The sequence below is a fragment of the Eptesicus fuscus genome, chromosome 8 (assembly GCF_027574615.1).
Source record: "Eptesicus fuscus isolate TK198812 chromosome 8, DD_ASM_mEF_20220401, whole genome shotgun sequence".
NCBI lineage: Eukaryota > Metazoa > Chordata > Mammalia > Chiroptera > Vespertilionidae > Eptesicus > Eptesicus fuscus.
Genome location: NC_072480.1, coordinates 9658180 through 9683748, shown reverse-complemented (window position 1 = coordinate 9683748; position 25569 = coordinate 9658180). Strand labels below are relative to the sequence as shown.

Below are 25569 nucleotides of genomic sequence, written 5' to 3'. Positions count from 1 at the left end.
AAAGGATTTTTGCACTTTTAATTTGCTGAAATAAACATGCATTGCTCTTGGAAGCATCATCAATAAAACATACTGACAAGAAAAAGGTACAGAGACTAATGTAACAAATACCTGGGTACCCATCACCCAGCCGTAAGAAAGAAAACAGCGATTCAGTTAAGTCTCCTATGTGCCCCTTCCTCAACAGTAGGCTCTATCTAACATGAGCCAAGGTTCATATTTATCATTCACCACTTGACTCCTATTAGTTGACAGATATTGCGAGAACTAAATGAAACAGTGATGGCAAAATAGCTCCCACAGTACAGAGCACACTGTAGATTCTGAATATAGAAGGACTTTACAAATAATCAAGGTCTGAGTGACCACAGAAGCAAACCTTTATTGAACATTTAGTCTGTGTCATGCACTGGTTAAATGTCTTACGCATGCCTGTATCATTTTGTGCTTGAATCTCTATGAGGTGAGGACTGGTACTTCCCCTACTTCACTGATGAAAGCACAATATAGGGAGGTTAAACCACATACCACAGACAAAAAAAAAAACCAACAACAGTAAGCAGGCAAGCAGGATTCCAACCCAAGTCTGGACTGGGGAAGCTCCAGGTTTTAGCCATCATATCCCACTTCCCATCTGCCACAGTCCATGGATGGGAAGCTCCAGGTTTTAGCCATCATATCCCACTTCCCATCTGCCACAGTCCATGGATGGGAAGGGCAAAAACGAATGTCTTTGCACTTGCACAGATTATCCTCACACCCAGGTCACACTCAGAGTTGACTTTTAAATACAGACAAATAAATACTTGATTCTTATTATCTGTAGTAGTTAATGTTCTGGAAAGTTGCCATGAACACTGAATTGAATACTAAAGCGTTGCTCCTGAGGGAAATACAAGGTTAAGTTCCTATAAGTCTCTGGGAAAAGCATTTTCATCAACTGATCAACACGTAAGTTTGTTTTATGTGTGTTTTTTGTTTAAAGACACGTTATTCAATATATTTTGCTGATTCATATCATTGAATTCAGGGCCAAAAGCACTGTGACTCTGCCTGAAAGAAACGTATCTAATACATACATTTTCTCTGTAAGGCACTTCTTGTGCTTAGAAACACTAGACAGCACTTTAGCGCTATGCTTGAGGGCATTTTAAATAGCAAAACCACCAACAAAAAGTATAAAATATTTTATAAAAGGTACTAAATAGACTGTTGAAAGGACTTGTTTACTGTATGAACTAAAAGAAGAAGGCAAAGTATTGTTTTGTTCAACTTCAGCTGGGAACGTGTGCAACAGGAAACTCAAATTTCAGGCAAATCAAATTTTTTGGTGTTTTGTGCATATCTGTGAATGACGAAAACATGGTAAGCATTGATTTTGGAGTTACAAATAAATTTTAGGGAGCAAGCGAATTCACAAATATGGAATTTGTGAATAATGAGGATAATTGTAAGTACATATATATGTACATACACTATTATTTTTAAAAATGTATTTTTATTGATTTCAGAGAAGAATGGAGAGGGAGAGAGAGATAGAAACATCAATGATGAGAGAGAATCATTGATCGGTTGCCTTCTGCACGCCCCCCTATTGAAGATCGAACCCACAACCCAGGCATGTGCCCTGACCTGGAATCAAATCATGACCTTCTGGTTCATAGGTTGATGCTCAACCACTGAGCCATGCTAGCAAGGCCATGCACTATTATTAAACTCTTAATTATGTGACATCTCTCTAGGGTTGACAAATTATTTGTTAAAAACTTATTAAGTACCTAATAATTATGTCTGAGTTCTCAAACTTGAAACTTTGAAAAGTCTATTGTATTGCATCTATCTTCCCCCCGCCCCCCAAATTAAAATCTCTGGTGTAGCAGATAATGAGTATTATTTTGCTTATGACAGGGTTCCAGTACATTTTATACTAAACTAGAGGTCCGGTGCATGACATTCATGCACTGGGAAGGGTGGATCCCTTCAGCTTGGCCTGTGCCCTCAAGCAGTCCAGGATGCCTCGGGGGATGTCCGCCTGCCGGCTTAGGCCCGCTCCCCACAGGAGCGGGCCTAAGTCGGCAGGCGGACATCCCCTGAGGGGTCCTTAGTGCTGCCACAGAGGCGGGAGAGGCTCCCACCACCGCCACTGCGCTTGCCAGCCATGAGCCTAGATTCTGGAGCGCACTGACCACCAGGGGGCAGCTCCTGCATTAAGTGTCTGCCCCCTGCGTGTCATAGCGACTGGTCATTCCACCGCTCGGTTGATTTGCATATTAGCCTTTTATTATATAGGATGGGCAAAAAAGGAGGTATACGCTGGCTCTTGTACTATACATTTCTTTCTTTTTTTAAAAAAATATATTTATTGATTTTTCACAGAGAGGAAGGGAGAGGGATAGAGAGCTAGAAATGTCAATGAGAGAGAGACATCGACCAGCTGCCTCCTGCACACCCCCCACCAGGGGATGTGCCCACAACCAATGTACATGCCCTTGACAGGAACTGAACCTGGGACCTTCCAGTCCACAGACCGATGCTCTACCCACTGAGCCAAACCGATTTTGGCTGTACTATACATTTCTAATCAAACTTAGCAAGATGGGAAGAAAAAAACAAAGGGCCTATAAATTTTCTGGATATAATTCATCTTTCCCTAACATCTAAAATACTAACATTTCAATAACCAATCACTCATTCATCAGATTTTATGGAATATATACTAAGCATTATATTATCAATACAGAATAAATTATGTCCATCTTTTTTGGTTTCTTCAATCCTCTAATTAAAACAGAACAAAACAAAGACCCGAAATCTGGTGCTTGACTAGGAGTGACTGTTTACCCCAAGGGACATTTGGAAATGTCTAGAGACTTTTTGGTTGTTACAACGCATAGCTGCTAGTAATGCTGCTAAATATCCTACAGTGCATCAGACAGCAACCCCAACAAAGTCAATAGTACAAAGGCCAAGAAACCCTGCTCCAAACCACAGTTGTTCTCATTTTAGGAAAAGTCAAAATTATAGGGGGGAAAAGGAAGCAAAAATCTACAACAGCGCTATCAATAGAACTTTCTGTGAGGATGGAAATATTCTATATCTGTGCTGTCTAATATAGTAGCTACTAGCCACATGTGGCTATTGAGCACTTAAAATGTAGCTAGAATCACTGAAGAACTGGATTTTAAATTTAAATTAATTTTTTTTCTGGTAACTCTGTGCCTCAATTGGTTCTTTTCCTTTATGCTTCTATCTGTTGTTTTTGTTTTGTGGTATTCCATACATCTTTCCTCTGTTTCCTCTTTTTTTTTAAGCTATATGTCTTGTTTGGGGAATTTCTGTGTGTGGTTGCCATTAATTTTATAAAAACTGAAGTTGCATATATACCATAGTTTTTTCCCTTTTGAGTACATTTGGTCTTCATCTTCCTTTGCTTATCCACACCTGTCCCTCTTCCCCTTGTATGTTTATATTGTCACACATTATCCCTGTTTATGCTGCAAGTTTTTGGCAATCCTACTGGTAGTGTTATGACCTTATGTTCTTTTTTTCAGGCAGAATAATTCCCTTGAGTATTTCCTGCAAAGGAGGTTTTCTAGTGATAAAATCCCTCAGTTTCTGTATGTCTTGGAATGTTCTTATTTCTCTTTCATATTTAAAGGATAATTTTGCTGGATATAATATGCATGGCTGGTAATTTCTCTCTTTCAGGTGTTTGAATATTTGGTTACACTCTCTTCTTGCTTGTAGAGTTTCTGCTGAGAAGTAGGGTGAAATTCTGATGGGTTTTCCTTTGTAGGTCACTTCCTTCTTTTCCCTGGATGCTTTGAGAATTTTTTCTTTGTCACTAATTTTTGACAGCTCCATTACCAAGTGCCTTGGAGAAGGCCTCTTTGGATTGAGGTAACTAGGTGTTCTGTTTGCTTCTTGGATTCGAGGATCTAGTTTTTTTTTCCATAGATTTGGGAAGTTCTCATCACTATTTGTTTTAATAAACTCTCCATTCCATACTCTCTCTCTCTTCCTCCTCCACTATGCCTATGATTCTGATGTTATTTTTTTTTATGGAATCAAAGAGGTCTTTCATAGGACTATTTTATATTTCTTTATTCTCTTCTTTCCTCTGCATCATTTCTTGATTCCTATCTTCAATATCACTAGTTCTTTTCTCTAACTGGTTCTGTTTTCTATCCTCATCAGTTCACTCTTAATTTCTTTGCCTGCTTCATTTTCAGGGTTTCTGCTATATTCTTTTTTAACAATTCAATTTCTTTGGAGAAATACTCATTTTGTTTATTAATTTGTTTTCTGAGTAAGATGAATTGCCTGTCAGTATTTTTTCATATCTCATTGAGTATTTTCAGAACTGCAATCTTGAAATCTCTGTCATTCAACTCACATAATTCCGTGTGTTCCAGACTGTTTTCTGGGGATTTTTTCATTTTCTTTCTGGTCATCTTTGTTGTGGTGGTTGTTCACGGTGTTCGCTGTTCTCCTTTGTTTTCCCATTTATCTCTGAGGAGGTCTTTCTACTCTGCTCCAGTAGATGGCACTGAATTGTAAGATGTTTTTCCTCTGTGTCCTCACAGTTTTGAGCCTCTGCGGCTTCCGTAGGGCTGTACTGCCTCTGCTGCTTGGGGGTGAGGTTTATTTTTCCTTCATGGTAATGGCAGTCCCTGAGCTCCAATCGTCTAGCCCAGTGGTGGGCAAACCGCGGCTCTTTGGCCCCTTGAGTGTTCTAACACCAATTCTTCAAAATAGACTCGCCCAGGCCGAAAACCGACTTCTGCGCATGGGCCACAAAGTTTCAATCGCACTGTATGCATGTGGTATTTTGTGGAAGAGCCACACTCAAGGGGCCAAAGAGTTGTGGTTTGCAGACCAGTGGGCTAGCCCGAGCGCCCCTCCTGGGGTTCAGTCACACAGGGAAACTGTGTTTCTACGGCAACAGCTCTTGGCCTACAGACAATACAGTCCTGGAAACCATCCAAGGGCAATGGGAGGCGAGACCTGGGAGTCTCATCAGTGGCAGGGCTCTGCGATCTACTTTCTTTGCCTGAAAGTGGGCAGCCAGGCCCAGCTGTGGGGAGCAACTCTGTAAGGAGGGTGTCTGCTGACTCGCAGCTTAAGCATGCAACTCAGATCTCATTCACAACGTGCCCCCACGGTTCAGACACTCTCTCTCACTGTTTGTGTGCACAACCACACAATGCCGCCACTCCGGTGGCTATTCCAACAGCCAGCCACTTGTTGGGTTAGCTTTCTGTTGGTCCAGACCAGCTGAAGAAAATGCCCACCACTGCTGCTGTCAGTTCCCAGCTGCGCTGTAGCCATATTCAGCTTCCCTCCCTTCTCTCGTTTCCCCGCTTATTCCAAGGAGCCCACCTTAGTTGTTCCAGTGTGCCGGTCTCTCAGGCATGCTTCTGTGTTGAGCAGGGACTTCTTTGTTGAATTATAGGTGGTTATTTTGTTGAAATGTTAGGGGGAGAGGATAGATGTGCCCTTACACTACCATTCCTCTGATGTCACTCCCCCAAATTAAATAAATTTTAATTTAATTTTAAGTAGCCACAGGGGCTAATGGCTATCATGGATACTGCAGTTCTAGAAGAAAATTGACTAAAGGGAAATACTAGCTAAATGCAATGGATGAAACTTGGTTGAGACCTGTATAGAAAAATTAGTTATAAATGACAACTTAAGGACAACAATGAATATGGACTAGTATTAGACAATATCGACAATTGTTATTTTCTTTGGTGTGATAACTACCCATAATTCTTAGTATTAAAATACTAGAGGCCCGTAGGGCTGTACTGCCTCTGCTGCTTGGCGGGCGGGTGTCCCTCAGTCTGGCCTGCCCCCTCTCACAGTCCGGGAGCCCTCAGGGGTGGGAGGGGACCTGGTGATCAGGGGAAGGCGATGCTCCCATCACACCTCTGCTGCTGCCACTACCAGCAGCACAAACCTTGGCCAGCCCTGGTTGCCTGAGCCTCGGGCGGCCTAGGGCAGCTGGGCAGCTGCCATCCAAGGCTTGCCTATGCCTTGGGCCAGCCCTGGGTAGCTGGACAGCTGCCATCCGAGGCTTTCCTGCACCTCGGACTGGCTCTGGGCGGCTGGGGGACTAAGGGGACTGGGGGACTCCGAAGGCAGGCACACGGAACAGTCGGGCCCACCTGGGGGCAGGCCTGGTCGTGCAGTGCGCCTGCCATCCCGACGGGGCTGAGGGGACTTGGTGCTGCCATCTTTTGAGGGTGTGGCAATCAATTAGCATATTCCCTCCTTATTGGCTGTGGGTGCTGCCATCTTTCTGAGGGTGTGATGGTCAATTAGCATATTTCCTCTTTATTATATAGGAGGCTTAAGTATTAAAGGGTAAAATGTCATGTTGTCTGCTGCTCAGTTTTTAAGTGTCTCTGTGAATATGAGATTAGAGGAGACTCAGGAGACATGACAACTAAATTCAAATGTATCGTTCTTGATTGGACCCTAGTACCAATAAAGAACATTATTTAAATCTGAATAAAGTCTGTGTAGTTATTTAATGGGATTGTAACAATACTTATTTCTCACATTTAATAATTATACTATGATTATGTTAGTATTAGGGGAAGCTAGGTGAAGGGTATATGGGATATCTGTACTATTTTTGTAACTATTCTGTAAGTCTAAAATTATCTAAAAATAAAAAGTTTTAAAAAAATTGCCCTAAGTATGGCAGGATAGTAAGAAGCTAGTGGGTAAGTGGAATGGGAAAATTGAGACAAGAAAATTAAACAAGGCCAAACAGTTTGGGCAGCTTGCAGCCAGATTGTGAATCACATGACCTTATCTTCCCCAATCAAGGACACTTGAGAGCAAATGGTTTAGACAGCTCCTCCCTAACCAGAGAATACATAGCTTAAATAACCCTGGCTTGGGAAAATAGAGAACAAAGACCAAAATAATGTCATTTGTGCCAGATAAACACAAGGACAGATAAAGTCTGAGGGACAAACAACAAAATCCCCAAAACTTTGGGATGGTATCACTTGGGGGATATTAGGCAGAAAAGATAGGTGTTAGAGCAGGAGGGGGGAAGAGGAGAAAAAGGGGAGTTTATCTCACCCACTAAACAAAGAAGTCAGCTGTTTTAGGTCTTACTAAACAAGATGACCAGATGTATGTATAAACATTCTGAGATAAGCCACAATAATATAGGAGACTTTGAAACTTAGTCTGCTTCCCAAAATATTTGGCAGCGGAGCTTTGAAACCTATAGGGTGGAGGGTATAAAACCTCTTGAATCCTCACCAGGCAGGGTGCTCAGACTAGCTGAGTTGCCCACTTATCTTTATGCCAACTATATTCTTAATAAATTCACTTGCTTTGCTTCCTTAGAAAATTCACTTACTTTTCTTCTTAAATAAATTTGCTTGCTTTGCTCAACACTGCTGTTTGTCACTCATTTGAATTCTTTCTCAAGAGCTAAGGAGGGGAGAGCCAACCCCTCCAACTCAGGGGGCTCTCTGGTAGCATAAGAACTACAGGAATTTCACAGGAAAAGTCCAAAATTATTTACACGGTTGGGTTGATAATGCCTCTAGGGTCTGTGCACTGCCTATCTTTGTAGCATGTTTTCTCCTCTTATTCATAGTATCTAGTAACACAAAATTTCATTGCAATAGCCTCAAGCCCTTTGCACATGGTGAGTCTCCACACCCTCCCCCAACACACTCTTCTGGGGATAATCACTTCCTTACAAAAATTCTCACTCTACCCACCCTCAAGCTCAGATTAATTTCCCTTGCTGCAAATCACATTGCATTCTTGACTTTCTCTTTTGTTGCCTGCATTGTTCTTGTTATTTACTTGGCTGATGACTATAAGGGAAGGACTATATCAACAGTGTGGGCAAGCAATTCATATTTGAATAAATTTAGGGAAGTACTTGAAAAGTTGGTGGAATCATAGTCATGTGTTCATAGTTTCTGACTCATGCATTCAATATTTACTGAGGTACCAGAATACAGTGGTTAATCAAATATACATGGTTCCTACTAGACTGGGAAGATGAGTTATTTAATTAAAATTAGTAACAACTGTGATGCATGGCTGGAATGGTCATTCAACATTGTAGAAGAATGTCCAGATAGATTTCTGCTTTCTATTTTTATTTCTTGAGGGGGAGGTCCTCAAAGTCTGCCTATCAAAAGTCAAGGGAACCCTTTCCCATAAAGCTCCTCTTCCCAGTTTTTCTGAGGGTCAGACCTATGGACACTCTCACAGCAGAACAAGTCATTCCTAGTCCCAAGTGGGCAACTTGCATTTCTGACTGGGCAAACCTTGATTTTCTAGGCCTCAGCTATCCCAGGGATGATCCCCTCAAACCCTCTCAGAGGAGTTTGGCTAGCTCCTTGGTCAGCTGTTCAATCATTCAACAAATTTATCTTTTGAGCTATGTGCCAGGCACCTTGTAGGAGCAGGGGCTAAAGCAATGAATAAAAGAGACAACACATTTGACCTAATGGAACCTAGAATCTAGTGAGGAGGAAGAAAGTCAATAATAAGAAAAACCAATAAAATCTAAAAAGGCATTTTAGGCAGATATGTGCTAGAATAGGAAGGAAGAGTAATATAATGCATACACGTGTATGTTTGTGGCAAGGTGAACATTTTCAATTGGGCAGCCAGGGAAAACTTCATGGCTTTTGAGTGAAGATGTGAAGGAAGTAAGGAAACCAACTTTGGGGATGTCTGCCATTTCAAGTCAGGAGTGAGCCTGCCACCTTCAAGGACCAGCAGGGAGGCCTTGTGGCTGGAGCTGAGTCCCAGATGGGAAGGGAACTAGGAGATGAGTTTGAAAAGCCAGTCACATAACCCTGTAGGTCACAATGGCCTCTTTATGAAAGAGAGGACAATGTTATGAAGTTCTCATACTAACTTCTCTCACACAATCAATGCAGTGCCCAATTTTGTGATTCTCTGCCCTGTTATCACATAATAAGCCATCAGTCCATTTCCATACTTACTAGGTTCTATTGGAGTTCCACAGCCAGCACAGAAAAAATTCTGAGCTGCTACTACGAGATCCCTCCTAGGTATAGAAAACAATGACAGTTACATGTCAGAAAAGGCCAATGGAGAAGTTTTCACTTATTGGAAAATAAACTGATATCATGATACTTTTCTTGGCTTGGGGCCTTAATTTTGTCATTTTCCCCTTGTGAAGAAATAGAATTACTCAATAGAGTTTTCTAGTTGAAATCCCTGGGTCACTAAAGCAGAAGTTAGTATGACAACACTTCCACCAAGATCTTTAGAGACTTCACACTGTGCATGCACAGGATCCTCTCTCCAGAGAGAACTAGAAACAGGCAATGCAGGGAGAAAGTTCAGGTAGACCAGACACCAAGAGGTGATGTACTTGGGAAGTCCATAAGTGGATCCAAAGAAATTTAAACAAATAAGGATAATGTAAGACAAAACTATACATTTCTGGTGAGAAACCATTTGGTGAAGTGTTTTCTATTGAACTATTGGTGCCATGACTTCACATGTGATTTGGAAATACAAAATAAGTTATAAAATTTTATTATACTTTAGGGTCAGCAAAAATGGTCATGGCAAAAATATGCAGAACCCTACCCATGTGCCTTTTCTTAACTACAGGAGCTCTCCTCAAGATTAAATTTCTTTTTAAAAAATTGATTTTTATTTCATACTAGAGGCCCAGTGCACGAAATTTGTGCAGTGAGGGCGGGGAGGGGTGGTCCTCAGCCCAGCCTGCCCCCTCTCACAGTCCAGGAACCCTCAGGGGATGTCCTACTGATGGCTTAGGCCTGTTCCCCACAGGGAGCAGGCCTAAGCCACAGTCTGGCCTCCCTCTGCAGAAGGCAACCGGGCTGATCAGGGGAAGGTGCCAGCCCATCACCCCGCTGCTGCTGCCACTGCTGGCTGCCACAGCCACCAAGGTGTTTTCATCAACAGACTCCAGTCTCTTCACCACAAAAAAATGACAACTTTCTTTAGGCATTTTCAAGATGTCTCTTTCATAGGATATGACATTTCTTTTTTTTCTATTCTCACCTGAGGATATTTTTCTATTGATTTTTAGAGAGTGTGGAAGAAAGAGGGAAAGACAGAGAGAAACATCAATGTGAGAGGCACACTTCGATTGGTTGCCTCCTGCATGAGCCCTGACCCGGGCCCTGGCCAGGGAGGAGCCTGCAACCTAGTACATGCCCTTGATCAGAATCAAACCCAGACCCTGACGTCCGCAGGCTGAGGCTCTATACACTGAGCAAAACTGGCTAGGGCAGGATATGACATTTCTTAGCCCCTCTAGCAGGGGACCTTTGTATTTTCCTCCAGGAGTGAGGTGGAAAAACCCTAGATCACCTTCTTGGATTCTTATTACCCAAGCAACTGGCATACCACAAGCTTAGCCAATGAGCGGTCAGAAAAGGGTTTCCTCTGCAGCTCTTGCACAGAAACAGGACTGCTGGTGCACCCTGGCTGTGAGGCTGCTGAGGACCAGACCCCCCTGTGGGTTTGTGTCTCCGCTCCAGCCCCCCTGTCTGTTGTTCTCTCAGGCTCTGGGCCCACGCCTGGCCCCTCCTCCTGAGCTGGTCATGACATTATGGTGTCCCGGCTTAATTTGCATATCATATATATATTGCACTAAAAAATAGAAGGATCCAATCTTTTAAAATTATTGTATATGATTTTTCAGGTTCATTATTAGCTACTTAAAATAGTCCCTTTAAGCCTATTTCAGTTGCTATGTAATGTTCATAATTAAATCTCAACTTGTTAAAACTTACAGAGCCCCTCAAAAGCCGGGTGCCAAGAAAGCTAACTCAGAAAAATATGCCCAACCTACCTTTTCCTAAAAAAAATTTTTCTTTGTCCCTAAGTGTATTATTTTTTTCCTTTTCCTACTTCCAGAATCAGGTAGGAACTGAGACAGTTTAGGGACTTGGGCCCAGGAACAGAAAAAATAGCGGGTAGGTAGGAAGACAAGTGGCCAGAGGAACACCAAATGAGCTGACTGCAAGAATGTCACCACCCCTCCACTCCCTACTTAAAAATGCAGAAGTAGCTGATTTTATTTCCTTATAACTGCCTGATTTCTTACAGGTGTTGTAACTACTGACCACACTCAGTTGATCAAGGTTTGCCTGCTATATGACCTTCCTAAGGTGGTGGTAATGAGCAGTCTGCCATCTTACCTTCACAGTACAGGTGGAAACATGGTTACCAGGCAACTCAGCTGGAAAGTGAAATCACCCCACCCTGAAATAGAAATTCTGCAAGCCCACCTTTTTCAAGAAGAACTGTCTCTTTGCACAGCCTGCTTTGTCCCCAGCTCATAAAAGGGGCCAAGCAGAGCCAACCCTCAGGGCAGTTCAGATTACCTTCCTTTACTCTGTGCTGCCTCCCTTGTGCTCCAGCATAAGCTTAATAAAATCTGCCTGTGGATGAAAGGGGCTACATGCTAACCTGACAAGCCCAGGGAAGGTCTGCATGGTGACCTTGCAAACTCAGAGACTTAAAGTAAACCTAAAGGATGGTCTGAAATTAAAACTTTTTAACTAAAAGCAATTTATGGCAGGTAGTCATGTCCTAAGTTAGACTCTTTCCTGAAAAAGTCAATCCCCTTAGTTAAGGGAAGCTGGGTGCCTGTCCGCTGGTGCACTAGGCCTTTCAGAAGCCTCCGGCGGGGCAGAGGCTTCTGAAAGGCCTGGTGCCTGAGCAGACAGGCACCCAGCTCCCATGCTTTCGCTTTTGATCACTGGTGCCTGAGCGGACAGGCACCCAGCTCCCCTGCTTTTGATGGTCCACGGCGGGACGTGGGCTCGCTGCCCCAGAGGCCCCTTCTGTGCCGCAGCACAGCCATGGCGCAGATGCTGAGCTCACGCTGCCGCTGGCGATGCAGCTGAGCATCCCACCGGCCCAATCGGCCACCCCAGCCACCCCGAGTCCCGCCCCCCCCCGCGTCTCCTGGCCAGTCGTGGGCATAGCGAAGGTACGGTCAATTTGCATATTTGTCTGTTATTAGGTAGGATGTCTGATAATTTCTCAGGGGTTTCTTCTCAATTTCTATATTGGGGAACCCAAGAACCCCAACATGGGTAACAGAACTAACTTGTTCTAACTGGACTGGAAGCCCAAACTGCAACCCCAACTTACTTCTGTGGTGGATGAACATTAACTATGACTTGAAATCTAGGGGGTGCCCAGTCTTCTGTCCCTCTGATCCTTGAGTTAAATTTAATTTCCTCTCCTAAATCCACACTGGATTCAAAGTCTTTTTGGACATGCTCTTCATTTACAACCTGCATAACAAGAGAGAATTTAGGAACTTAAACAAGCCTATATCAGGAATTGAAATTAAAAGAGCACTCAAATGTGTTTCCAACATTAAAACTTACCATGATAAATTAAAACTGCTTTCAACTGAACTAAAGGACATGGCAAGAGCCCTTCATGTATCTGAAGCCATCTGGAGAAAAATTGTTTAAAACACCACCCAGCTGAGGTCACTTTTCTTTGTTTCTTAGTTATTTTAGTATTTCATTTGTTTCCAGACTTCAAATTACTGCAAGTAGGTCACTGTGACCTGCAATGCTTTTATAGATAGCATTTTAGTAAATAGGCTGATAGATGCTGCCAATCAGAACCTTCTGTGGTTGTCAGACTTCCCCAGAAACATCTTCCATTCCCCTGCTTGGCTCCCCTCCGAACCATTAAATTTCCTCTTATCATTTAAAATCTGAACTCCTCAAATCAGCATTCTAGGTCCTCCATAGTTGGGCCACTAATATTCAAGCCTTATTTCCCAGGATCACCACTGCCCTCCCCCAACCCACCAACACACACACAGACAGGCAAACACATGCTATCCAACCACACCAAATCACTCTGCTCAATAAACACCTCACACACCTCAATGTCATTTTTGCTCCAGCTGGCCTTTGCCTCCTTTGCATTTCCAGAGATTTTTGCCTACCCCTAGTTTATTTGTTTATTTAATTTTATTAAATTTATTGAGTTATAGGGCTACTTTTATTTTAGCCTTTGCCACAAAGTTCTCTGTCCCCCATGAGCTGCATGCTGCCAGGGGGCAGAGTGGTCTACAGGGAACTGTGGTCGGCAGTTAGACAGACAGGAGCAGAGCAAGGACGATGGGCCAGGTACAGAAGGTCACACGGGGTGGGAAGCCCCAGGTGCCTAACAAAGGACAATTGTAGGGTGGGACCTTGACCCCAGGGTGACCTTTCCTCCCCTAGCATATATCTGGTCATGAGATTTGGACCAGTACCTCCTGATCTTCCCTCCCTAGAGATAACATCTATGCCTAAAGTTGTATCACAGCTCCAGGCCCAGATAAGCAACAAAACCAGCCACAACTGTCCTCTTGACCTGCTGCACCGAAGAATGACCCCTGCCTGGTCCTTGCCAATCAATCAGTGGAAACCTAGACCCTGAAAGGACACACCTGGAAAACTGCTGAATATTCTATTGAGATCTTCCCCTGGGACGCCCCTAAAATCTCCACCCTTAAAACCCTTAGGACAGAGGACCCTGCCAGCTCCAGGGACTCCAGGGACTCCAGGGAGAGCGCTGTCTCTCCCTCCAGGGAGGGAGGAGAGCATGCTTTCCTTGTGCCTTTTCATTTCCCTTTCCCCTCCTTCTCCCTGCCTCAGGTACATTATTGTCAGCTTCCTCACTCCCGAGCTCCAAGGGCCCTTCCTTTACCTCTATAACTTGTTTCCTCAGCCCACTTCTTCTAGAAATGACTTTTTCTACTTCTGTAATTCACCCCAAAAATGTTTGGGTCTTGGCTCTGAATTCTTTCCTAGCCAGAACCCAAGTACTGAGGTTGCTGAACCCAGGTTTGGTCTGACCCCACCAGTCAGACACCTGGAACCTCAGAACCAGCCTGGACTTTCAAATTAGGCAGCATGAGGCATAATTCCTGCTGATACATGAGGAGTATCTAAATCTTACCTACAATAAGATTTAAAAATATATTTTTTATTGATTTCAGAGAGGAAGGAAGAGGGAGATATAGAAAGGGGGCAGGAGGGAAGGATCTAGTCATATTCGAGGAGTATCTAAATTTTACCTACACTGACCAGCCCTGCTGGGTGTCTTAATATAAAAATTATAATATAAAAATGATAATAGCATCTGCCTAATAGGACACATGAGAATTAAAATGTGAATTTCTGGTGCATAATAAATACTCAATAAATTTCAGATTCATCCTTCCTTTCAATTCCTCCCCCAACACCCAGTGACTAAGGAAACATATACATGTCTGAAGTGAATAGCAGGCAAAATGTGAATTTAGGAAACTTCCATTCAAAGTCAACTTTTTTTGATACTTACTATGGAGCCAGATGCATTCAGGGAAACTGCCAGCTGATAATTAACTTCTGACAACATCCAGCACTTACGGAATACTTGGTACAGTTCTTTGGCTATTAGCTCAGCCGAATTGAAGTTTGGCTCATAAATAACACTGAAATGTAAGAGATGCAAAAAATTAACAATTATATTCATGAGGAGTATAAGGTTCTTCTTCAGATTTTCAACTATCTTTCCCTCTCCAAAAACTCAGAGGAGGCATCATATAAGAGACCATGCATCAACCATGGTACCAACAGTTATCTTACTCAACACAATTCCTCCATGTTCAACAGAGCAGCTTTATTTATTGAGGGTACCAAGACTGAGAGGTATAGTGAAAAGAGCACTGGATTTAGAGTTAGAAGACCTAAGTTCAAATCCTACCTCTGTTATTTAACAGTATTGTGCCCTGAGGCAACCCTGTCTGAACCTTAGTTTCTACATCTTTAAAATGGGGTTTTAAAAAAGCCTATCCATGAGGATTACATTAGAATGTATACAAATGTATACAAAAGTCTTTAAACACTATAAAAACGTTGTAGAAACTTGAGTGGTGATTGTTGCATTTCAACTGACTGAACTTGGTCTGAGATGTTCACAGAGGCCTGGAGTTCAGTATCTCAGAGGTGATGGCCCGGGGGCCTAGGTGAAGGAGGACATGAAAGGGAGATACCTCTTAGAGGAGCTACAGGAACATCCACAGCTTTCTGTGGTATTGCTGAACTCTCCAAGTTCTGTGGAAAAATAGAAGAAAGAGTAGAGAGGTCTTTTAGTCTGTTTTACTTAATCACAGTCAATTTTATAAGCACTCAAAAATAGCTCCCCTTCATTTCAGAAAGAACCACTTATTCAGCATCTTCATATTCAGTGTCTTTTGAGTTTCTATTATGAGGCTACAGCCAATAACCAAAGACGGAATTTCAAAATATACCCACCTGGCCTGGCCAGTGTGGCTCAGTGATTGACTGTCCACCTATTAACCAGGAGGCCATGGTTCGATTCCCAGTCAGAGCACATGCCTGGGTTGTGGGTTCAATCCCCAGTGGGGGATGTGCAGGAGGCAACCAACCAATGATTCTCTCTCATCATTGATGTTTCTTTTCTTTTTTAAAAAAAAAATAGCATTTAAATATATTTTTATTGATTTCAGAGAGGAAGGGAGAGGGGGAGATAGAAAGGGGACAGGAGGGAGGGATCTAGTCATATCCGAGGAGTATCTAAATCTTACCTACAATAACAAATTTATCAAAGTCACATTTGCAGGCCTCTTTCACCACATCACAGTAAGTCGGTGTTTTAACAATTGGGCTGACTTGTAATACAGCACAACCTAGAGAAAGAAAGAAAAGGGGGTTTTACCAACAAGAAAAAAAGTGCACAATCTGTAACATGCAACTCTATAGAAGTTAGGAATAAAAAGGGCTAAGAATTTTAAAATTCAGCTTCAAGAATCTTTTTAAAAAGCAAGTGTAGTAAGCAGAGAAAACGGCACCAGGTGTTAGATCAGCGGAGTCAGAACAAACCTTCATTCAGCAACTTCGGTAACGGAGTTCTGGCTAGGAAAGAATTCAGAGCCAAGACTGAAATTACAAGAGAAAATTTATTTAGAAAGTCATAGAGTTAGAAGAAGTGAGATATAGAAGAAATGAGCTCAGGAAACAAGTTACAGAGGAAAAAGAAGGGTCCTTGGAGCTTAGGAGAAAGAGAGAAGCCAGGAAAATGAGCCTTGGGGGAAGAAGAGTGGGAGGGTGTGGGGAAAGGCACTGGTGTTGCTTGTCTGGTTTTGCTGCTTCTCTGGGCCTGGAGCTGAAATACAACTGAGGCCTAGATGAATTTGATGCAGGTCAAAACCTCGTTGTCCTGGGAGCTTAACGCTTAAGGGCTATTCTCTGCCCCCGTTGTTTGTTTTCCCTCTGAGGGGTGGGTGTCTAGCCTATATGCCTAGCAACATGCCATGGGAGGATAGGTCAGGGGAGGGTCCGAACCGCATGACCAGTGTTATAAAGGTCAGAGGGTCTAAACCACATGACCAGCAATGTGCTAGGGAAGAAAAGGTCACCCTGGGGATGAGGTTCTTGTTTTCCCAGTTTTATCCTTTGCTAGACATCCAGAGCTTTTCTCCCCGGTGACCTTCTGTGGCACCTGACCCATCATCCTTGCTCTGCTCATGTCTAACTGCCTACCACACAAGGAACTATTTTTGTGTTGTTCTTACATTCACTATCACTAAGTAAAACACACTGAGTCTGTGGGAGTTCATAAGAGTAATTTGCCTGCTTTTACATATGTTTGAAAATTCCAATAATACAAAGGTTTAAAAAATGGTAACGGGGAAAAAAAATTCAGCTTCACAGTGAGGGAAAAAATATAGGTGACATAAATACTGTACTGAGTTGAATAGTGTGGTATCCCTCCCCCCACTACCCCCCCACCCCCCAAAAAAAAATCATGTCTACCCAGAAACAGTGAATGTTGCCTTATTTGGAAATAGGGTCTTTGCAAGATGAGGTACTACTGAAGTAGAATGAGCCCTAAATCCAATGACTGGTCATAAAAAGAGGGAAATTTGGATACAGACACAGATATATATAGAGAAAGAGATGTGAAGATGGAGGCAGAGAATGGGTGATGCGTCTACAAGCCAAGGAACATCAAGGATTACCAGCAACAACCAGAAGCTGGGAGAGAGACATGAAGCAGATTCTCCCTCAGAGTCTCCAGAAGGATCCAACCCTTCCCACAACTTCATTTCTGACTTCTGGACTCCATAAATGTGAGACAATAAGTTTCTATTATTTTAAGATACCTAGTTCATGGTATTTTGTCACAGCAGCCCTAGGAAACTAATAAAATATGTACATACTTTTCTACCCCTAATACCAGTCCGGGGAATTGTCGTAAGAACGTCATTAAAAAGAAAATTTAATGAAGGAGGAAGACTTTGGGACCTGGCTGGATAGCTCAGTTGGTTAAAGTGTCATCCCAATACACGAAGGTTGTGGGTTCTATCTCCGGTCAGGGCAACCAATGAGTGCATAAATAAGTGGAACAACTAATCAATCTCTCTCCCTCTTCTTTCTCTCTCAAATCAATAAATACTTTTTTGTTTTTAAAGAAAGAAGAAGGCTTTCATCACCAAGGAGCTATTTGTAGTCTATTTAAAATACTGAAAGCTACTTTAATGCCAAATAATAGGGAATTGATATTGTAAATCACTGTTAACTCAAGAAATAACATCATTGAAAAATGTGAAAGTCATAACAACTTGAAAAACTGGACATGAAATACTGTTAATATAATCATACTAGTGTTCCAGTGCACGTATTTGTGCACATTGAAGGGAAATTAATTAGAAGAAATATTTTAATATCGCTATTCACATCTTGCTAATGAAAAGAAAATAGGATTCTACTGAGTCTCCTATCTACCTACTCTAGGACTTCTGTGAGGATCAAATGAGATGAGGCACGTGCAAAAGCTTCACAAACATTTGGTTAAAGTGTAAAATGTTTGCACCTGGCTATAAAGCAAGTCAGGTTCCTGGGCTGAAGAAACTCCAAGGAGGCTAGTCACTAGGGAGAGGAAGTGGAGTGCTGCTACGTGACATCATTACCCAGCGCCCACAGTGACCATTTCTGGGCTGGGCTGGGCTGTGGGCCGCATTTTGCACCATGGGGTCTTGGCAGCGTTGGCTGCAATTTGGTGGGGTGTCACTCCAGGGTGGTGGTGGGGCCTGTGACCCACTTGGGGGAAGCTGAGTGTTGCTTTGTGGGCGCCACACCATTTATTTTTAAATGGCCAGTGCGTGTGATGGCAGTTTCTGCATTGAGCATCTGCCCCCTGGTGGCCAGTGTGCATCATAGCTACCAGTCAGACAGATGGACACTTAGTCTTTTATATAGATAGATTAGTGATGTAATTACATTAATATGAGCATATAATTACTGTAAAACTGAATTCACTTGAATAAACATAGAAATGAACACAGGTGTTTAGGGAAATAGTGTAGTCCATGTGTTACAGAGTGGTTATGTGAGTGGGCTTCATAGGTGACTGGCCAGTTTAACACTGCATTGCCCCATCCCAGCCAGGTAAGAATAGGCAATAAACTTCTCAGCTTTGGTTTCCTCATGGATAAAATGGGGGCAATGCCACCTATTTCTGTCTTTCCCACTATCTTTTGACCATGATCCACAGTAGTGACCATTTACATTGCAACTTAGTGTAAGCACAAACATATATTTAACTGTTAAAAAAGTTCCAAGAAGCACTCCTTGCTCATCCTCACTAACCTCACTGAGGTGCACACTGATACTTTCTTTTCTTTTTTCTTTTTTTTTAATTTAATGCTCTCATGACCAACCTGCAATTTAAATATATTTTTATTGATTTCAGGTTAGTGAGAGGGAGAGAGAGATAGAAACATCAATGATGAGAGAATCATTGATCAGCAGCCTCCTGCATGCCCCACACTGGGGATCGAGCTCACAACTCGGGCATGTGCCCTGAATGGGAATCTAACCATGATCTCTTAGTTCATAGGTCAATGCTCAACCACTGAGCCATGCTGGCAAGGCTCAACTTACAATTTAAAGAATTGACCTACCTCATGGAGTAGCATCTGTCACCATAATGTGATTAGGAGGAGAAGATGGTGGCACCTCCTCCCAGGGCCAGACTAGAAATAAAACTAAACTGGGGAACATTCACCTGGAATTACCAACTGAAGTCCAGCTGAGGAGAAGACATAACAAGGAAGGGCAGAAAACACCTGGAGCCTGGAAGGAAGGGGAGGTTACAAGAGGGGCTGACCCAGCTTCCACAGGCAGTAGGCCAAGAGTGAGGAGGAATCTGAGGGCTCCACAGGCCGGAGCACCAGAGCCAAGAGCTTCTAGCCATGAAAAGAAGGGGGCTTCTATCTCCTGGGAAGACCAGAGCTGGTTGAAGATAAAGCCACATTTTTATTTATTTTTTAATCCAGAGCACAGGATTTTTTTTGTAGCTATTCACTAGAGGCTTTGATGGAGAGAGAGCAATGTGGACTGGAGATGCCTGAGGAGAGGCTGGAGTGGGAAGCTTTCGGGGTAGATATGGAAAAGTGGCAGCCAGGAGATCTGCAATCTGTCATAAACCCCCAAATTGAAGTGGCCATTTTTCCTGAGATGTGTAGACCCCACCCAGAAGCCACAGCTCAAGACAAGTCAAATACCCCACCCCAGGGGATACAGCTTGTCCCACCCTCAGGAACCTGCTTCCACACTCTGCATCTCAATCACTGTAGACGAGATGGCAGCAGAGGCCAAGCCTGGGGGTTTAAACAGTCTCAGGGAGCCTCAGAGATTGGTTTGGGGGTGGAGCTGTCCGCCCCACCATCCTGCTCACTCTTCACAGGAGAGCTGATAGAAACTCCCATTTTCTAGCAGAACCCACTAGACTGTATACAAGGATCTCTACCCAGCTAAGGATAGTGAAATATTCTGGAACACTCTCACAGGAGTAGCTCTGGGGAAACACACCCACCACTTTCCCTGAAATCTGAAAGGCACCGCCCCCCCCTCCCCCCCCCCCCCCCACACACACAGAAGACCCAGAGGTCTAGACTTCCAATTCCACCAAAATCCCTTTCAAAAATAGCCTTTTCAGGTATTAAGACTGACAGCTGGCTGGCAGGAGAAGGCAGGTGGAGGCAGAATGCAGGGAAATGAGGAAGTTTGCTAACTGGGTTTTGTGCTGCTAACAAACAGGCCTGAGAGTGCAGCTTGGACCCTCCCATGTGCAGTCAAGTGCTGTGGGGACAGACACAAACTCTGGATCACTTAAAGCTTGTAACAGGTTGCTGAGAGCCAAACGTGGACAGCTCTGACATTGGCTAGCACCAAAGTACCTCCCAAGAGGCCCAGGCTTGGGAGACAGAACAGTCAGCCTCAGCCAACAGAAGAGCAGGATCCAAAGGGAGCTCCCAGGAGGCACTAAACTCTGCTGAGACGAATGCCACTTCACTGCTTTTTCCCTGCATTACCTTCTTTATTGCTTTGTTATTATTCTATCCTTTCTTTTTTTCTTTCATATATCTCATTTTTCTTTCATTTTCTTACTCTATTTTTTCTTCTTTCTCCTGCTTTCTCTTTCTTATTTTTTGTATTTCTTCTTTCTCATCTTTTTTCCATTTCATAATTTATTTTCCTCTTTTCTTTTATACCATTTTCTTCCCCTACTCCTTATTCTTATTTTCTTTCACCTCTGCACTTTCATATCCCTTTTTCTTCCCTGTATTTTCCTTCTTGTAGATTTTCTTTTTTCTTTTTTTTATTATTCTTGTTCTCTTTCCTAATTCTCTTTTCTTTTGTGGTTGCTTTTGTGGTTGTTGTTGTAGGGGCATATTGTATGTTTTTGTTTTGTTTCTTGTTTTGTTGTGTTGTGTTTTGCTTTGTCCTGTCACAATAGCTCACACAACATAGTCGGGGATAAACCTCACAGTCAGCCAGCCTGAGAAGAGATCCAACCCATGAATGGAACAATTGTAATCAAGGCCAAATTACAACAGGAGAGCCCAAATAAACCAAAGGACATTCCTAGAGCACCCAGTTCAGAAGATTAAAGAGGCTGCACCACAGAACACTTACTACATAAGGCCACCCCACGAAGATGGGGGAAGCATAACAGTTTGAACTAACACATGGAAACAAATATAAATGGGCAGCAAAAATGGGGGGACAAAGAAAAAACCCTCAAATGAAAGAAAAGGAGGAAACTCCAGAAAAATATTTACATGAAATGGAGGCAAGCAATTTATCAGACATAGAGCTCAAAGTAATGGTTATAAGGATGCCTGAGGAACTTAGTAAGAATTATAAGGAACTAAGTGGGAACTACAACAGCATAAAAAAAGAAATAGAAACCATGAACAAGACCAGTCAGAAATGAAGAATAATATATCTGAAAGGGCCCTAGCTGGTTTTGCTCAGTGGATAGAGGATCGGCCTGCAGACTGAAGAGTCCTGGGTTCGATTCCAGTCAAGGGCACATGCCCAGGATGTGGGCTTGATCCCCAGTGGGGGCTTGCAGGAGGCAGCTGATCAATGATTCTCATCATTGATGTTTCTATCTCTTTCTCCCTCTTCTTTCCTCTCTGAAATCAACAAAAAAAATATTTTTTAAAAAGAATACACTAAAAGAAATCAAAAGTAGATGGAATGAGGCAGAAGATCGAATTAGTGATTTGGAAGACAATGTAGAAAAAGACACCCAATTAGAGCAGAAAAAAAAAAAGAATTTTAAAAAGCAGGAGTATAGTTTAAGGCAACTTTGGGACAACATGAAACAGAACAATATCTGCAACACAGGGGTAAGAGAAAGAGAAGAAAATAAGGTATAGAGAATCTATTTAAAGAAATAATGGCAGAAAACTTCCCTAACCTGGTGAAGAAAAAAGTCACATAAGTTCAGGAAACACAAAGAGTTCCAATAAAGATAAACCTAAGGAGGCCCAGTCAAGACATATCATAATTAAAATGACAAACCTTAAAGACAAAGCAGCAAGAGAGAGAGACAAAAACAAACAAACAAACAACAAAAACAAAACAAAACCTACAAAAGTGTATCCATTAGAATGTGAGCTGATTTCTCAACAGAAACACTTCAAGCCAGAAAGTACTGGCATGAAGTATTTAAAATAATGAAAAGCAAGGAACTGAACTCAAGACTACTCTATCCAGCAAAGCTACCATTTAAAATTGAAGATAAAAGAGCTTCCCAGACAAAAAAAGGCTAAAGGAGTACATTACCACCTAATTTGCACTGTGAGAAATGTTAAAGGAAGTGCTTTAAGAAGAAGAAGAAATCAAGTGAGAGAGGAACATAAGTATTAAAAAAATTGACAATAAATAAGTACCTATCAACAATAACCTTAAATATAAGTGGACTAGGTGCTCTAATCAATAGACATAGGGTAGCTGAATGGATAAGAAAACATAACCAATATATATGCTGTATACAAGACCCACCTCAGAACAAAAGATTCATTCAGACTGAAAGTGAAGAGATGGGAAAAAATATTCCATGCAAATGGAAATTTTTAAAAAGCTGGGTTAGCAATACTCATATCTGACAAAACAGACTTCTAAACAAAGGCCATAGTAAGAGGCCAGGAAGGAAGGACCCTACATAATACTGATAAACATATACACACCCAATAAAGGAGCACCTAAATATATATATAAAACTTGGAAGACTATATATATATATATATATAACTTGGGAGAAATGTGTTACAGTACAGTCACAGTAGGAGACATTAACACCCCACTGACATCACTGGCTAGATCTTCTAGACCAGTGGTCGGCAAACCGCGGCTCATGAGCCACATGTAGTTCTTTGGCCCCTTGAGTGTTCTAACGCCACTTCTTCAAAATAGACTTGCCCAGGCCGAAAACTGACTTCTACGCATGGGCCATGGAGTTTCAATCACACTGTACGTACGTGCCCGCACATGGTATTTTGTGGAGAGCCACACTCAAGGGGCCAAAGAGCCACATGTGGCTCGCGAGTCGCAGTTTGCTGACCACTGTTCTAGACAAAAAGTCAACAAGGAAACCATAGCCTTCAATGACACACAAGATCAGATGGATCTAATTGATATTTACAGAACAGTTCATCCCAAAGGGACAAAACACACATTCTTCTCAAGTGCACATAAATTATTCTAAAAGATAGACCACATGTTAAGACACAAAATAAGTCTTAACAAATTCAAGAAGATTTAAATCACATCAAGCATCTTCTTGGATGGCAATGGCCTGAACTAGAAATCAGCTACAATAAAAAAAAATACTTCAAAAACAATCAAACACATGGAGATGAAATAGCTTGTTATTAGCAATGAATGGATTACCAATGAGATCAATGCATAAATAACAAACTTCCTGGAAACAGACAAAAATAAACACACAACAATCCAAAATTTATGGGACACAGTGAAAGCAGTCCTGAGAGGGAAGTTCATAGCATTACAGGCCTACCTCAAGAAATAGGAAAAACTCAAACGTACATCTAAACCTACAACTTAAAGAATTAGATAGAGAACACAAGAAAAGTCCAGAGAAAGTAGAAGGAAGGAAATAATAAAGATCAGAGTGTAAATAAATGACATAGAGAGTAAAAAATAAATAAATAAATAAAGATCAGTAACATCAGGATCTGGTTTTTGAAAAGATAAATAAGATTGATGAAGCTTTAGCCAGACTTACCAGGAAACAAAGTAAATAAAATAAAAAATGAAAGAGGTGAAGTAACAACTAACACCACAGAAATACAAAGGATTGTAAGAAAATACTTTGAACATATATATGCCAACAAAGGGGACAACCTGGGTGAAATGATAAATTCCTAGAAACATACAATCTGCCAAAACTCAATCAGGAAAAATCAGAAAACCAGAATAGTCTGAAAACAACTAATGAAATTGAAGCACTAATAATTAAATAAATAAAAAACCTGCAAACAAAAGCCCTGGTTCAGAGGACTTCAATGGGAAGTTTTATTAACATTCAAAGAACTAACACCTATCCTTCTCAAACTACTCCAAAAAGCCCAAGAGAAAGAAACACTTTCAAGCTCTTTTTATGAGGATTGCATTATCCTAATTCCAAAACCAGATAAAGACACTACAAAGAAAGAAAATTACAGGCCAATAACCTGCTAAACATAGATGCTAAAATACTCATTAAAATATTAGCAAATCAGCCAGCAGTACATTAAGTGGGATTTACTGCAGGGATGAAAGACAAATTATCACACAATCTCACTTATATGTGGAATCCAATGAAAAAAATAAATTGATGGATAAAATAGGTCCAGCAATATGGATGCATGGAACAGAATAATAGATCTCTAATGGTGAGGTTGGGAAGGGACAGGAATAGATTAACAAAGGAACATATATGCATATATTCATAAGCCATGGACACATATAATCGTTTGGGGAAGGCCTGGGGTGGGGCAAGGGTTGGGTGGAGGGGGGCAAAAAGGGAGAAAATGAGAGATAGCTATAATACTGTCAATAATAAAAAATATGAATAATAAATAAATTTTAAAAGAATGATACTTAATACTAGTAAAAGATAAATATTTTATTTGGATGGTAGAAATATTTTTAAATTTCTTTAACATATATATTCTTAAAATTTCATCTAAACATTAGTATTCAACCATTTAACACATTTTTATAAAATACCCATTTCAAACAAGGCACTATGCTGAATGCATATACAAATTAGATAAATCTCATCTACCAAAGAATTTAAGGAAACACAGTTGTATGCCATGGGCTTTAAGAAGTTCAGAGGCGAGCTCCACATTGCACAACTCCAGGGGGAGACATGAGCCTAGACAATTAGAGAGCATTCCAGAGCACAACTTACGTTTCATCCCATATGAATGGTACTCCTCTCCTGATAGAAATCAGGGAACACATCACAGTGCTGGTGGCAAAAAAAAAAAAAAAAAAACTACTTTGGAAGAATGGGAATGATGAAGGAACTAATGTGTGTTCCAAGAGAGCCTCGCTGAAGTAAAGGGAGGGAGGCGGGAGCTTATGAGAAATGTCTACAAACAAGTATAACAGGTTAGTATAACTGAAGCCTATGGTACGACAGAAATGGCAGGATATGCCTGGTGAGAGGGTATGGAGAAGTTGGTTCCCGGGAGGCTAAAAATCCATGTGGAACAAAATCAGCAGGCCATTTTAGAGGACTAGAGAGACAGATGTGTGTAGGGTCAATAATAAGGGAAAAGAGTTTGAAAGCAAAGAGAGAAAATTAAAGGCAGCAAATACATATGGAGGACCTAAATGCAGTTCTTACAAAATGACTGGCCAGAGGGTTGCTGCAGTGGTTCAGGTAAAAGGCAGGATTGGAGAATGGATGGAGGGGATGTCACTATTACTGAGAAGTCAGAATTGATTTGTTCACTAACTAGGAACTGGACAGGGGTATAGGCACAAGGAAGAAGAAAGCGTCAAAGATAGTGTGCTGAAATATGAACCACATGCCTTTTCTCTCCACTGGTGGCCTCAGAGGGGATGATAATCTATATTGCATTCCCTGGCCCAACTGGTCACACAGCTAGCTGACCAGCTGTGGACACCCAATTAAAGCAGGTGCCACCACATGCTC

The 25569-nt window shown here is 41.8% G+C and overlaps 1 protein-coding gene across 1 annotated transcript in view; it reads right to left on the bottom strand.

The window, feature by feature from the left end:
* The window catches only part of RUBCNL (rubicon like autophagy enhancer), a 45370-nt gene that overhangs the window by 11516 nt on the left and 8285 nt on the right, over positions 1–25569 (bottom strand). The window contains exons 5-9 of the mRNA XM_054719759.1: positions 15626–15727; positions 15071–15131; positions 14377–14509; positions 12172–12317; positions 9009–9073 (exon numbers count right to left, since the gene is read on the bottom strand). Of these exons, the coding sequence (XP_054575734.1) occupies positions 9009–9073; positions 12172–12317; positions 14377–14509; positions 15071–15131; positions 15626–15727 (507 nt within the window). The remainder of the gene's footprint in view (positions 1–9008; positions 9074–12171; positions 12318–14376; positions 14510–15070; positions 15132–15625; positions 15728–25569) is intronic.